Below are 16,426 nucleotides of genomic sequence, written 5' to 3' on the forward strand. Positions count from 1 at the left end.
CTGGTGAGCTGGCTCAAAAGCCTGTTGTGTGATGAGGTCTTGAACTGCCTCTGATGGATGCTGGCGTGTTGAGAGATCCCCAGGAGAGGGAAGGAAATGGGAACACCAGATAATGGAGGAAGGGAGAGTAAGGGGATAACGAATCCCTTCAAGAGCATTTTATGAACCCAGACATAGGTGAGAAAAGGTGACCACAGATGCACAAAATTCAATACACAAGCCCCCACAGGGCCTGAACAGACCATATAGTCACCCAAAAGACAGAGTAAAAGATATTGTCAAAAGGATCTTTCTTGTGGTGATAAAGTGTCACAGAGTGGACAGAATGTAAGATTTCTTAATCAGTTATCTCACAGATGTTCGGTTCAGCATAAGTGAGCAGTTAGGATATTCCATATTAGAGAAATACTTACATGAGATACTCACCAGAATAATCAGATGCAGGAGAAAACATCCCAGACCTGCATTCCTAGGCGAACACGAGACCCATCTGGCTGGACTACCCACCAGAAATAACTTGGTTCATAATGTTGCAAGTCCTGTACTGCACATTTAAGTTCAGAAATGCATTCAAACAGTCTCATATCTGTGGAATTATACTGTCCCAATGGGGAGTTCTTAATATCCACTTCCCAAGCATTTCGAAATTTGAAAACAAGAGTTCTCCCACATTCTCCTAGAAGAGAAAAGGAAAGAGAAATTTGCTTGGAAAAGAATGCCAAAGAGGTGCTCAAATTGAACAGGAATAATCACTTCTGCATAAGGTTCCATAAAGACTATGCAATGGGTTACCACAACTAAAGACACAAGGACAAAAGATGCCAGCCAGGTGTGAGAGTAGGCACACACCTAATGCTGTCACTTTTTTTTTCATCTACAGCCTGAAAGAGAAGTATATTTAAATTGCTGAAGTAGTTTTGCAAAAAACACTATTTCATGAAGCAAGGGCAGATGTATTTAACTCTTTCTTCACTCCCCTACTCAATGCAAGTTTTGAGAAAGAGAAGTATTTCCAAAGTCATAATGTAAATATCTTTCCAAGATTATTGCTTTACTGAGACAAAGTTAAGAGCTTCACGTGTTTGCATGATTCTCAGAGAAGCTGTTATTATTTGCCAAAAACAGTGTAGTGGGTCATGCAATGATTTGTTGTTTTATTGTCCAAGGGGATTACTGCTCCATAGAGCAAAATAAAACAAAACAGAAAACACACTTAATAAAAGAATAAAGGTTTAAACTGTAACCCCACCTATGTGCATGGGCAGAATCAAAATGTGCATGTCATGATTTATTACAAATTTAAATTCAGAATTTGATTAAAATACTTTATTATCAGTGTATATCAATAAATTTGGCATTAAAATATAGTTAATTAATCAAGTTTCAATATTATATAAGAAGTAATTTCATAATTCTAAACAAACATGACAAAAATTGCTCAACAGTCACGTTTGTATGTTAAATAACACATCCATGCTATAAGTTGTTTAGTTTACATTTTATTACTTCTACCATACAATGTCAACAGTGCTTAACCAATTAAAAAATTTCACAAACTGAAGAACCAGAATTCAAAATAAGAATCTTCCACCTTCTTGACTTTCTGAGATACCAATATATTTCGCCAACCTACCAGAGAAGCCTATCCCTTCATTCTTTTGAAGCCCCTTATTTACTTCGCACATACCTACCTTAAATACATTTATAATGAATTGAAATTTAAAGTGTATTTATTAAAATTAGTTAGAAAGTCAAGTAAATTATAGTAGTTTTGTGATGTCCTTTTCTAGTAAGTGCTTTGTAAGATGCATATCTAAAATTAAAAAATGAATTTGTGTTAAACACAGTTTGAGTGTATCAACAAAACTTAGCATGCCAGTTAATGACTGCCTTTCCAAGTACAAGTAATTCCATAACATTGCATTGCAAATAGTAGAAAACATGGTTTTTACTTACTGTTATAAGTTTCACAAAAAATTAATAAATTTTATGCAAAAACCCTCAGATGAAGATACTGCCAGATCATGCAAGTAATGCGAGATAAAAGAATTTGCCTACCCTCTGTAGCTATCTTAACCATTTCTGCTAGATTATATAGAGGGGAGAGTATTTTCATTGCTAACTTTCAAGGTCTCTTACCACGTTTTCACAGGATCCCACTCTGTGGTGCAAATATACTTTATACAGGTTGCAACAGGTTCTGTAAGAATGAGGTGTTCCATAAGACTGCCTAGAGGCTGACTGGGTGGTATTACTGTACTATGCTGGACTGCCACTTGTGGACTATCATGAGTAAAGCATAAGGGGATCATGCCAATCCGTGCTGATCATTGGATTGAATAAATCAGGGTAAGTTTGCTTTTTTTTAGTGGAGCTAGGGAGTCCTTACCACACCTGGTTTCTAGTCACTGGGGTAATGGACAGAGACTTTTCTTCCACAGTGTTAGAGTGAATTTCTCCACTCTTGGAAGAAGAGGGCAAAGTTGGGGCCCTGAATGTTTTTTCCCAGATGTTGGTAGGAGTGGCACCAGCCTACTTGTAATATCTATTCAGATATGAAGCTCGGCCATCCGGTTGGGTTGAGCATGGCCCTTCTTTTTGATCAATAGTGGCTCAATACACTGTTCATGGAAGAGGGTCCACTGTCTACCTGTAATTCCAAACACAGAGCAGTCTAATCCTGGGTCCTTGTTGAGCACAACTGTTCCATATCCTTTCCATAATTCTGGGGGCAAATGAAATTTACCTTGCCCACATGGTTGGGGAGTGAGGATGAGTGTTCATAATTCCAGACTGGATTAGTTCTGTTTCGTCAGGTTGAGTAAGGCATAGATGATCCCATCATTTGAAGTCTAGGGTGTTGCCTTTCAGACTTTGTCCACTTCAGTGTTGCTTACTTTCTTATTGTAATTCCGGTGGATCGGAAAGCATCACTTTATGGCTACAGGTTGGAATCCACCCATAAGTGTATTTATGTATATATATATATATATATATATATATATTTGTGATCCAGTTGCCCAGCCACCAACGTAGGATGTAGGGATGATAAATCATGTAAAATTCCACCCACAATACAGGAATTAAGTTCCAGGTGAAGAGCATACCTGTTCTGGATGTAGTGCAGTTCCCCCACTAGGGTGTCAATCTTCTATTGACACACCCATAATCTATGCAGATGCTTTCTGTATGGATAATGCCCTCACTGGCCCCTGCACCTTATCAATATGGGATTCTAGCTATAAATGTGAGAAGAGGTAAGTATGTTTTGGAAGTTAACATTTTCTTAAATCGAAAATGTATTTCCACTATATTTACTTCCTCTCACACTCTTCTCCCCCCTTCCTTCCCACTCAGACCAGCGTTAGAGACTGGAATTGAGTCAGTCTCAAAAAGGTGATAACATCTGAACGAGGTGCTTATATACAGTACCAGGATAGAGGGAGCATTGACGTAGATGGAGAATGTCATGAGATAAATATTGCCAAAGGCAATTGAATGGGGTATAAAAGGCAGGAGCAAAAAAAAATCAGACCAATGCTTAGATGGGCAAAGGAAGAAATTGTGGCAGTTGAGTAATAGCTATAAGTGTGAGAGGAAGTATTATTGGAAATACATTTTCATTTCAAGAAAATGTTAACTTAGCATGCCACTATTTTTTCAAATACACTGATGTTACAGATTTTTACTTTGTTGGTCATCTTTCTTACATAATGATAAATTTGTCTATTGAACATGTGCTATTCTTCTACTCAACTGCAAAGTGCGCATCTCTCATTTTTTATAAGTATATTATGAATGTATGTCAATAAACTTAGCATCAAAACATAGTTTATAATTCAACTTTTGATACTATAGAAGTTTTAATTTCTTGATTTCAAAATAAAATATTTAATATCTTAATTTTCACTTCTCTGCACCATACAGAGTATCTATGTGCCAAATATTTTTCCTTCTACCCCTTGTTCTTATACTGTAGATATTGCTAAGCCATCATGTAAACTCCCTCCAAGTATATTGTTTTACTGAGATATAGCTAAGAGCTTCATGTGTTTGCATGATTCTCAGACAAGTTGTTATTGTTTGCTGAAAACAATGTACTAGTTCACACTGTGATTTATTGTTTTATTGTCCAGGAGGAATTACTTCTACATACAACCACTCCTTGGGAAAGATTTGGTCCAAGATTGATAGTCAATCCACCACCAGGAGCTAAGCTCCCTTGACATGAAAGACTGGCAACCAGCAAATTGTAGTCATGGGCTCAAAAAAAATGTTTAGATCTAGGAAAACAGAGGTCTAGCGAGCGAGAACCTCCCTGTTGGTGGATGGAAAAAAACAACAGATCATGATAAAAAGACCAGACAGATGAGAAAGATGATGGCAAGCTTGTTTAGCAGCCAATATCTCAAGCACATAGATATAAGGAAACCAATCCTCTGAAGACCACACTCTGAAAATGGATCAGGTGTCCAGAATTGCAACTCATCTGAACAGAGGTATTGGTTGTGCTGAGCGAACCATAGGTATGGAAACATGTATATGCAATTATTAAAAGCTCTCAGACTTACCACTGAGCTGTAAGGGGCTATAAGCAGATGCAAGTCTAGGTGAGGTGGAAGGAAGAGGGATGTCCAGGGTCATATGGGATAAAGAGAGCTACCATGACAGCAGAAGTTGAAAAGACTCTGACTGACTAAAATATACTAATGTGTATGCATATAGGCATGTCCAAGAGAAACAAGGGATGCAAAAGAAAAGGGAGTCCATGTTGGATGGGGCAAGCAGAGGCCAAACATCCATCGAGTAGAGAAATAATAAGCCTCAGGAATGTAACCTCTAAATGAAAGACCACCAGATGCAATGAAAAATGTGGCCAATTTGAGAGGAAGGGCTGTGAATTGAATGTTCAACCATTGTGATAAACCAAAGGAACCAAAAGGCAGACAGACAAATTGGGATGTGAAGAAAGCATTTGAGACCTTTATCCGGGTTAATCACATCCTGGAAGAGTACCCAGTGAAAAGTTAGATAACCATCAATTTTGAACAAAAGTTGGTTCAAGTTGGACAGATCTATGACAACACACCAACTGTCTGTCTTTGTATGAATGACAAAAAGCCAAGAGTAAAACCTCAGAATGAGTTTGAGAAATTGTTCAGGAGAAATGGAGAGTATAAAGACAGGAAAACCCCTTGAGAAAGCACCTGATTAACCCAGTAGTCTGCTGAAAATGTAGTTCACAGGTGTGCAAAGTGAGAAAAATGAGCAAGGAATGTTGGATGGTAACAAGAAAATTAGGAATAGGAGAGAAGGAAACCTCACAAAGCTGAAGAGGAAGAGAAACCTAATGGAGCCCACTGGTCCAAAAAGTTAGAAAACAAAAGTAAATAGAGGCAACTGCTGATGTTGTGCAACAGCTCAGTATTCCAAAGTATAAGAAACACCACAAAAAAGAACAAAAAACTGAACACAAAGAAAGTGTGCAACATAAAGGTTCTCGAGAGAAAATTGAAGAAGGTGTATGTCAGAATGTAATGCATCCTGACAAAATACATCCCAGAAACACAGAATCCTAGTTAACTACTAAAATGGAAGAAAGAAATGAAAATAAAGTGGAAAACAGGTATGTATAGGTTCTCTAATAAAGCCATGAAGAATAAGGTGAATCATGGAAAGACGACAATGAAATTGGTTAAGTAAGAGATGTAAACAAGTAACTGGAGAATGAAAGAGAGAAAAAGCAAAAAATGAGGATATCATCATGTTCGAAGAAGAGACTCAAGTGATGGAGGCTCATGCAACAAAGTAGCCCCAGATTCAACAAAAAAAAAAATGGAGAAGGAGTAAACAAAAGATACATATCTGTGTAATCTAAGCAGTGAAGAATGAAAGTAGGATTACCTGATCTGTGTCAGAAAGAAGGAATTAGAAGCAAAAGCAGGCACAGAATAATCATTGGTGAAATACATCAAAAGATGGGACAGGCTCAGCTGGAATAATAGAACCAGGAGGATAAGAATCCTGGATCTTAGATCAAAATGGACAAACTACCTAGTGCACAATGTTGGCAGTATTATTTCATAGTGTCTCCATTCACGATATCAGTATTGTTTGACACCTGTTGAAGAATGTCAGACATGTGGAAATATGGTTGTGTAATCCACACAATGCACAAAACTAACCTTTCTCTGCTAGTGAAATAAAACTAGCCTGGTATGTCAATGATATAGAGAAACAGGTCACTGAAGAGTACTCACCAAAACACAAATGCTGTGTTCAAACAATGGGAACTAGTACTGAAAAAGAAACCTTATTACAGAGAATGGGAAATGTGTCCAAAAATTATAAATCTGATTAGAAGAAAAAAAATCTAAATGAAGATAATTTAATCAAAGTTCAAACTGAAATATATAAAATTTGGTATCTTTTTTCTCATAATCAAGAAAATTAAAGAAAAACAAACTACAATATGAATGGTAATGAATGTTTAAAATAATAATCACAAAAATGTTGTTAATTTCTAGGTAAAAAAACAGGTGTAAACAAAGCATTGTCATGGAAAAAAATGAACCTATGTTTAAATGCTATTGCTCATAGGAAGTACTGCACATGGAGAACATGTGGATCTTCTACTAGTGGAAGGTCATATTCTTTTGAAAGGCTGCTACATCATAGGCTGGCACATTACACATTAATATATGTAGGGATGGGAGCTTCATTCAAGGCTTGTAGTGTGTGCAAAAATTCTTGTGGCAGTAGAGTGAGATAATAGCTTTTTGTTGTGCAGAGAAGTAACATTTCTGAAGCACCAATTTCAGCCCAAATCGAGAATTTTTTAACTTTCATGAGAGAGTTAAAATAAACATATTGTTACACGTAATTGAAATGAGTTTTGATATTTGAAAATATTGAAAAGAAAATATGACATAAATAGGATATGTATATATTTATTAACATTTAATACATGAAATGATTAATTATGATACAGTTACAATTATTTTAGAGAAGAATAATGTTGTTGCTAGTAATAGTTCTGAACCTACTAGTGGGAAAAAAATGACTAGCAACTATTTGCTAGTGCCTTCAATAGTTGGTCAAGACCTGAAGTAAAGAAACTAATTTCTTATTCTCAGAACACTTTATAAAAATGAGACTTGACAGAATTGTAAGAGCTGACTACTGGACTATCCAAAATAGTTTTTAAAATATTAAAAACTTACTTTTAACTTTCTACCAGTAATACCATCAATTTCTCCATCCTTAGCCTCTACAATAGTTGAAGTTTTCACATCTCCAGCTCCACTGGCATCTACCATATCAATGATTTTTGCTTCTCCATGGCTTGTTTTACTAAAAAAAAAAAAAATTAATTTATGTAATAAAACTTTAATTTTATTTTTATTCCTTTAGAGTAACAATAACAAATAAAAAAAAATTATATTTGAATGTACTATAGGAATGTAACATCTTATTAACCAATATATTCAGCACTTCCCATTGTGAATTTAAAGTATTGTCTCAGCATCTACATTTTACCTGAACTTTTTTGAATATGCATCAATTTTGCATATTCTGTACAGTGTTATGTGATTTTTCCCTCCGCTGTTTTACTTGCATGTTTTATACTGTTAACTGGCTATTATTAATTTTCAAATGCAGTTTTGTATGTCAAATGTAAAACATTATCTGCTACTCACAGATTTGATGCAAAAGTATGAAAACATTTAGCAGCAGTTAAAATACATACAGTTTGAATATGAATGGTTTTTATATAAATAAATAAATATTATCTGAATTCCTGAAATGAAGAACACTTAAAAAAGCAACACACACCAGAAATAACAGATCATGGGCTGAAAATAGCACTAAAAATGGAGCTCCAGAACCTTCCAAACAAAATTTTGACAGGCCCAAAAGAAAAATGGAGGGACCATATGAAACAAATAAATACAGGTTTGAATAATTTTGTTTTCAAACCTTAAAACATTAGTATTTATTAACATCAGACCAAGTGTCTATCTTTAAAACACAAAGTTTTCACAAATGATTTATCATTTTCTAGACAATTTGTCATAATTTTCATCCTTGGCTGATCTGCATTCATTGTCAGTTCATCTTTAGTTTGGTTGTTTGACACCAATAACTACCATGTTGGGTCTACTTTCAGACACAAAACCATATTTAAATCGGCTCATGGCCACAGTTGTTCATAATTATTCTTCTGTAAAAACATATAAATGTTGGCAGATTATTTACAGTAAAGTTTATATCAAAAGCTTTCAAACATTTAGAAAGGTAAAAATCAACTGACTGACTGTTATCAATGTTCTATGTCATAAGCTCTGAGCACCAAGGATAATAAACATTAATAGAAATAACTCATGAACAACAATGTTGAATAAACGTGAAGCCAGGAACTTTTAAATTTTTATCATGTACTGTTGAAGGAATAAACAGTGAGCAAATATTACAAATTACGCTGAAATTTAGGATAATGAGACAGAATCTACTGATTACTATGAATGGGTATAATTATCCCTATTTATCAGAGGTCCAGCTGATTTATGAGTGGAAAAATGGGTTGGGCCAATGACAAGATTGGTAGGTCAGGACCTTGGACTTGCACTGTTTTCAGCTCTTGAAGCTGAGTGACTATCATACTTATCCTTAAAAAAATGCAAGTGTTAAATGTAAATATCTACTGTCTTAGTCCTGATTTTGAAAATTATAGCACGTACTAAAAACTAGTGTTTTTCTATCTATAAAACAACCAGAAACTGAGAAAGTCAGTAGTTCAAAATCTGTGACTGTGCAATAACCAAGCAACATCACTATCACACTCACAGTATCAATATCAGCACTAGCTCAAAAGTATTTGTAATACTAATACTAGGGTTGATAAGATATACTTATCAGCTCTACTACTAGTAGAGATAAAGCAGTACAGACTACACAAAAACTAGGGACAAAAAATAAGAGATCTGAGACTAAGAGTGTGAGCGAAACCGAAAGAAACATGAGACTGTTGAGTATAAGACCAAGACTAGTGAGAGAGTAGTGACACTTATAAAATATTTTTACTAAATTGTATTTGTAGTCAATTACCTGTAAACCAGGTGCACCTGGGTCGATTCCAGAGTCAAGAATAGCAATTATAACACCTCGTCCATCATATTCTGGGTATTTACTGAGAAACGCTGAAACGCCAGTTTCTCTCTTTGGTAATAGCCCCCAAATAGGAAAATCATCGACAAAGTCAGCTGCCATTTTTCACACACTCAACTCTGGCGGGGAAAATATGAACGAAAATTTAATAAAGAAATAAATAATAAGAACAAAGCATTGTGAAAGCTGAAACCATTTTTTAAAATAATTTATAGAAATAGTTAAATAAAATGTAGTTTTAAAATTGTTGATGCTTTAACATATTTCTTCTGAGAATGTATCTTTTCATGTTTACAACATATTTAAAAAAAATTTAAAGTTACAATTTAAACGTCGAAAGCTGGCGAACCATTTCAAAACAATGCATAGCAGTTGCGATAATAATAAAAAAGAGTCACCAAAGTGTGGATGTTTTATTGTAGATTTCTCTTAATTTGTGCATCTCGGATTCAATATAGAGCCAGCGCCGTAAATTACAGGTAGGCAGAGGTGGCAACTGCCTCCTCGCTTGTTACGTTAAAATGATATTAGTTACATTTATAAAAGACATTTGAAAATGTGAACACGTTTCAGCACTGACATAATCGTAAACATTTTCGAAATTGTTCTTGCGCACAGTTTCTACAGCATGTTACCGATTTATATACCTTATACGGAAATGGCATTTTGTTTGATTTGATCATCAGTTTCTTCAACCAATCAAAACATTTTTCATCTATCCTGCACATGCGAATCGACCAATCGGAAAATCGCTTTGAATGACGAATTGACCAGATAAGTTTCCATCACTAAATTTACAAATGTACAAAAAAGTAAGCATTAGTTGTCTGATTATATCCATGCTGAAAATTGTAAGAAAAGGTATTTGTTATATAAGTATTGATATCAGTTAGATACTAGTGATCACTCTGACTCAGGAAACTAAATAAATGTGTAAGAAAGTATATAATTGGAATAACAATGTCTAACATTAGTGTCGTCATGTTTTTAGAATGTTTTTAGTAGTTGTATTGGGGTATTTTAGGGTTAACCTGATTCCCATTAGAGCGATGGGATAGATCCACTGAATAGAAAAGTTAAAAACATATGGTGGTATACACACTTACTGTATATTTTCTACATCCTTGTATTCATAAATTGTTTGATTTTTTTTTATTTTGCAAGCATGTACAGTTTTCGCACATCATATTGGTCAAGAAGGTTGTTAAGCTCATTTTGCTCTATCTACCTATTGTTCTGTGTCATTCACCTAAAGTAGGACCTTTTGTTTTCATCTATTAAAGATAGCTGTATGGTATTCTCAGGTGAAATGATATTCTTGCAAGTATTAAATAGATCCACTTAATAATAGGATGATCGAACAAGAAAATTACAGAGTAATCTGAATTTGAAAACTTAACTGAGTTTTCAGCTATGATAGAAAAAATGAGACTGGACATGTGATGTTAAATGATAGAATCTTTATTAAAAACAAAGTGAAAACAGTGTTTGTACCTGCATAAGACATTAGCCAATTTCCTCTACTAGACCTGTGAATTGATCAATAGCATTTTTCTCCCGAGAGGGGTCTCTGCTGAGCTATTCACATCACTAACCAAAGAGAAGTCTGAACATATAAAGGTTCCAATTTAGCAAGAAGCCTTGTATTTTATTTTATGATAGCATCACCACATGATAGGTCATTCTCTTACAGCATTCACTGACAGTAATATACAAAGATCATCCACTCAGAGAGTGAAGGATGTTTGAGTTGTTGACTCTTTCAACATTGATACGTAACATTGCCACAAAATCCCCTTGGGCAGAGTAGATATTATGTGCTATAGAGAAAACAAAGACACTTAAAACAAAACAGTTTTGACAGTTTTCTGGGCCTAATGTTTACGCCAAAACTGCATAGAAACTAATTAAACAAAAAATTTAAATTTTCTATGTTACTAATTATGTTAAAAAACATATGATAGGCATGCATATCACAGCTGCAAGATCACCTGCAGTATTTGAAGTTAGACAGTTATTTTTTCTACTGGCACTTTGAAGTTCTCTTGAGATCATGATCTGCCTCATGTTTCATTGGGAATTACTCGTCACTCTTAGTAAGCCTTGTGTTATGGAGTTAATCAAGTAACATGAGATTCATATAGTCTTAAAATGAAATCAACAGTATTAATCTTGTATACAAACTCTCTGAGCTAGTCAGGCTAGTCAGTCTACTGTGCATCATGAAATTCAAACTTAACTCTCCAGTAAAGGCAATTGTCCGTTACGGCAAGTAAAATACATATGTTTGTTTGAATAAAGATTATATACTGTGATTGTACATTTGTGTTCACGCTCTCTAAATTTCTTGGGAACTCATTGAGTCAGAGAATACGTAATTATTTTGCAGTAAACATCTTGATGAACTTCCCATTTTTCAGCAGACCTATCTTATCAGTCTTATAAAAAGCAAGCATTATCTGAAAATATCACAGAATAGATAGGAAGAGAATCTTTGGTGCTGTGATCACAGGTTATATTATAATAGAGTTTTGTGTTTTTTGTCTGATGCATGTATTAGCATTTCTGTAACTCTTGTGTATTTAAACATTCCACAGCTGAAAGGGAATGGTTGTCTAACAGAGTTGTCAGGTCCTGGATGTAAGACATTTTTCACATATTATGCACAGATTCATGATTTCTTTCTCGTCGAGGCGGACAACACAGGAAGGAGAGTTGTTAACATCTGGTGCACCCAGATCAATCGATCGAGTTCTTTCACTGAATATCAACCTCAAATGATATATACTGAGAGTTTTCAGAATTGTATAGTGCCTTGCGAGTCTGGTATTGAATGGGACAGCCTGTAAAGGACTCCCAGACCTTCACCAGCCAGAGTAATCCCACTTTAGCTGTGCTCGAAGCCATTAGAGAAAGTACAGATAGGCTTGAGGTGCAGTTGATAGACAATGTATATCAACAGGAGCTATCTCACTGGCAGGTGAGATGGTGGGCCCCTAATGATGATGATGATGATCCATGCGGCAGTACAAAGCCTCTCTGAGCCAGAAGGTAACCTACCAGGATGGCCATGAGTCACATGGAAACCATGGGCTTAGCAGGATCGATAGATGCAATGTCTAGGGCAATTCGGCGTTCTGCTGCCCTGAAACAGGGACTAATAATTTATCTAAGGATTTGGATCCCTGAGCATTGCTACCACCATGTACCCACAATATCGCATCTCCACTTGGTGTTGGAGGAGAATTCATAAGAGAGAGGCTTTGGCCAAAACTACAGGCCCCTGTAAGTGAAGCAAAGCAAATTATGCTCCAAATATTCAAAGGTACAGCAAAGAAAGGCCTGAAGCATATCAAGCGAACAACTGCATGGAATAACTGTACTCCAGAACAGACCACTGATCTTGAGTTTTGGTGATACATAAATTTGAGACTGCAAGACAGTCACTATCAAGTTGTGCACTGGTTCAACCTGGTGCAAAAGAGGGCAATCCATTGGGCCAAATTCAATACTTAAAGAGGAGCATCACTAATGATCTGGCCACTTACACGGATAATTTGTGCCATCTTCATTGAATGGCATACCCGAAAATAGCATCTACAGTTTTAAAATACATATTGGTGGATAAGTGCACAGAGAGAGTTCCTGGAGAAGTATGAAATATATCTCCTGGGTGTGAGAGATATTTTCAGCATAACAGTGGCAGTTTCTGTTATGACATGATATGAAGTTAGAGCTCCAAACCAGTTGTAAAAGAATAAGAACCATGTATCAGTAGTTGTACCTCAGACGGGCATCCTACATAGGTACCTACATCACGCTAAACATGAGCTAAATCATAACATAACATAAAATTATAGGACAACAAGGGACCATTTGGTCTATCTAGGCTGTCCTATTCACTAAATTAAACTAAGCACTAAAACTCATAGTCAGTCTTTATCATTCAAATATTTATCAAACTTTCCTTTAAATTATCTTAGATTAACTACACCCACCACATCCGAAAGCATCCCATTCCAAAAGCCAACCTCCCAGCCAGAAAAATAAAGCTGTCTTAGTCAAAAATGACTCCTTCCCCTTCCAAAATTTATACTTGTAATCCATAGTTTTGCCATCCTCACCATTAAATATATAAAATATATAATGCATCGACACTAGAAATTCCATTATCAATCTTAAGCACTTCAAATATGTCCCCTCTTTAAAAAAAACAAGTTCAGAGAACTTAAACCATCCTTGTATGGCAACCTTTCAATCTCATGCATCATCCTAGGAGCCCTTTGAATCTTTTCTAGCAATTCAACGTCCTTTCTAAGGTATGGAACTCAGTACTAAACCTAGTGCTCCAAATGTAGCCTAATCAATGACCTATATAATGACATTATAACTTCTTTAAACTTGTAATCAGTACTTTTGTTGATAGAAACTAAAATCATTTTTTTCCTACCACTAGCAACAGGACTTTCCTTGAATGGTTTAAGAGACTGAACAACCAGAATAGCAATTTTTGTTTTCTTCCATAACACTATTATGGTTATTCCTATAAAAATTATACTCAGAATGCAAACTGTAATATTCCACATGCATTACCTTGCATTTATTATGAATAAAAACCGTGCGCTATATATTCACCCAGATGGTTAGGGCGCTCGACTCGCAATTTGTGGGACGCAGGTTCGAATCCTCGTCCCACCAAATATGCTTGTCCTTTCAGCTTTGGAAGCATTATAATGTGACGGTCAATCCCACTAGTTGTTGGTAAAAGAGCAGCCCAATAATTGGTGGTGGGTGGTGATGACTAGATGACTTCCCCTAGTCTGTCACTACTGAATTAGGGACGGCTATTGCAGATAGCCCTCGTGTAGCTTTGCTCCAAATTCAAAACAAACTATTCATCCCACTCATCAAATAATCCAAAACCTTTTGTAAAGCAATAGCATCCTCTTTACAGCCACCAACACCCAAAACCTTAATGCCATCAGCAAATTTAAATAATCTATCTACCATTCCTTCATCTATGTCATTGATATAAATCAAGAAGGACAAAGGTCCTAATACTGAGCCCTGAGATACCCACTCGTAACATTAATCCAGTTTGACTGAACTCCATTTATAATAACCCTCTGCTTTTTTCCATCTAGCCAATTTTCTATCCAGTAAAACAAACTATCCCTCACATTTACAGAGATAACTCTTTATCAAGCCTTTTATGTGGCACCTTGCCAAATACTTTCTGAAAATCCAGATACATCAAATCCATATCTGTACCTTCATCTCCATAAGGAGTAACCATGCTGACTATCCAAGAGCATTATAAACTTTGTTAAATGATTTTGCAAAGCGTCTTTTATTAGACTTTCAAAATTCCCCTCAGCCACTAATATAAGACTAATAGGCCTGTAATTACTGGAACAATTTTTATCACCACCCTTGAAAGAGAAGTAACATTAGTCAACTTCAATCTTATGACACCTGCCCACTATTCAAAGATTTAGAAAAAACCTTTGAGTAAATATTATCTGGCCCAGAAGCCTTATCAGTCTTTAAATTTATTTATTTTTCTTTAAAAGCTCGAAATTAATGCGGTCATCTTGTATAATCTTATTTCCACCTAGCATCTGTTCAGGATGAGGATATAGCTTAAAACTTCGTTAATAAAACCTAAAGAAAACGCAGAATTTATATATCATAATCATCATATATTAGTCTTCTTGTATCATCCCTGAAAAGCCTTACTCCCCTTCTCACAATTTATTTACCTTTAATGTATTTTAAGAAATTCCTACTATGTATTGTTAAATTTTCGACCAACCCTGTTTCATATAATATTTTAACTTCTTATATTTAATATGCTTATCTTTAATTTTATCCTTTATATCCTTTGTGAGCCAACCTGATTTTTTGCTTGCAGCCACCCTATTTTATTTTTTTTAAAAAACACGCCTATCTTGAATATTTAAGAATTTATTTAAAGAATTTTCCATATTTGATCAGTATCTCCATCTAATTCAGATGCCCAGTGCACAGCAGATAACACTTGTTTTATCTCTTCAAACTTTGATTTTTTTTCGAAGTTGGAACCAAAATCTCATTATTCCTTATCTCCATATGCAGCAAAACATCAAGTCTAATTGAACAATGATCACTTTCACCGAGATGTTCCCCAATATTTACCCTATCAACCATTTCTATATTAGAAGTTAGCAATAAATCTAAAATAGCATTGTTTATAGTAAGTTCCTTAACCAATTGTTGGAGAAAACAATCTTCAACACTTTCGAAAATCCTGTCTCTCCCATGATTTGGCTCTAACATTTCCTAATTTATATGCCTGAAACTAAAATCTCCCATAATTATAACCTCATTAACTGTTAAATTCTTTATTTTACTGTAAAATTTCTCATCAATTTCATATGGTGGTCTGTAACAAATTCCAACTAAAAGCTTTTCCTTTTATATTCACTAACAGAAATAGATTGAACCTCACTGCTATTGATTTTGATATCCTCACTTTGAACAGGCTGTAACCCATATTTTATGTATAAAGCCACACCTCATCCTCTTTTTGTACTCTATCCATATTAAACAACCTATATCACTGTATTTCAAAGAAATTCCTGTCATCACAGTTGTCTTCATTTAGCCAAGTTTCAGTTATTCCCATTATATATAAAAATCTTCTGTTAACCAAACATCTACACCCCCAGATGCAGCTGCAGCACAACCACACTGGTGTCCAGTGAATGGACAGAAGTATTCCAGTCCTTCCATGAATTATATCTCACAGCCAATGCTAAGAACGCCTCCACCCACATGTGATCCTGAAAAAAAAAAGCAATGTACCTACTTTGAATGTAAAGTGTTGGGTCACTATAAAGTGAATTGTGACTACTTTACCATGCAACAAAGTAAGCAGGGTTATTGGTTTCAACCATTGGCTCAGCTTGTCTAGAAGACTCAATTGCAAGCCTTAAATGGTGCTGCTACAACTCTAGAAACGGATGAAGCCCAAGTCGGAGTTAGTCATCAAGTTGGGGACTACATCAAATAAAATGCATCCAAAGAGCTCTCTTAGGCAAATAATGGTGGCGATAGACTATATGCGAGAGGAGAGACAGATCTTTGACTGTGTCTAGGAAATGTGCTTTTCAGAATGAAGTTAGCCATTTCTGACCCTAGATCTGGCATTTATATCCTGGGGATTGACATTATGTAGAAACTGTCATCCAGTTTAGTCTGGGTAGCTGGTGAAAAA

The 16,426-nt window shown here is 35.4% G+C and overlaps 1 protein-coding gene across 1 annotated transcript in view; it reads right to left on the bottom strand.

Annotated features, from left to right (window-relative positions):
- LOC106458658 (tripeptidyl-peptidase 2-like) overlaps positions 1 to 9,289 on the bottom strand; it is a 99,852-nt gene extending 90,563 nt beyond the window's left edge. Inside the window, exons 1-2 of the mRNA XM_013918188.2 lie at positions 9,109 to 9,289; positions 7,224 to 7,352 (exon numbers count right to left, since the gene is read on the bottom strand). Coding sequence (XP_013773642.1) covers positions 7,224 to 7,352; positions 9,109 to 9,270 — 291 coding nt within the window. The 5' untranslated portion in view covers positions 9,271 to 9,289. The remainder of the gene's footprint in view (positions 1 to 7,223; positions 7,353 to 9,108) is intronic.
- Positions 9,290 to 16,426: the final 7,137 nt, after the last annotated feature.

Source organism: Limulus polyphemus, unplaced genomic scaffold, assembly GCF_000517525.1.
Source record: "Limulus polyphemus unplaced genomic scaffold, Limulus_polyphemus-2.1.2 Scaffold497, whole genome shotgun sequence".
NCBI classification, from domain to species: Eukaryota; Metazoa; Arthropoda; class Merostomata; order Xiphosura; family Limulidae; genus Limulus; species Limulus polyphemus.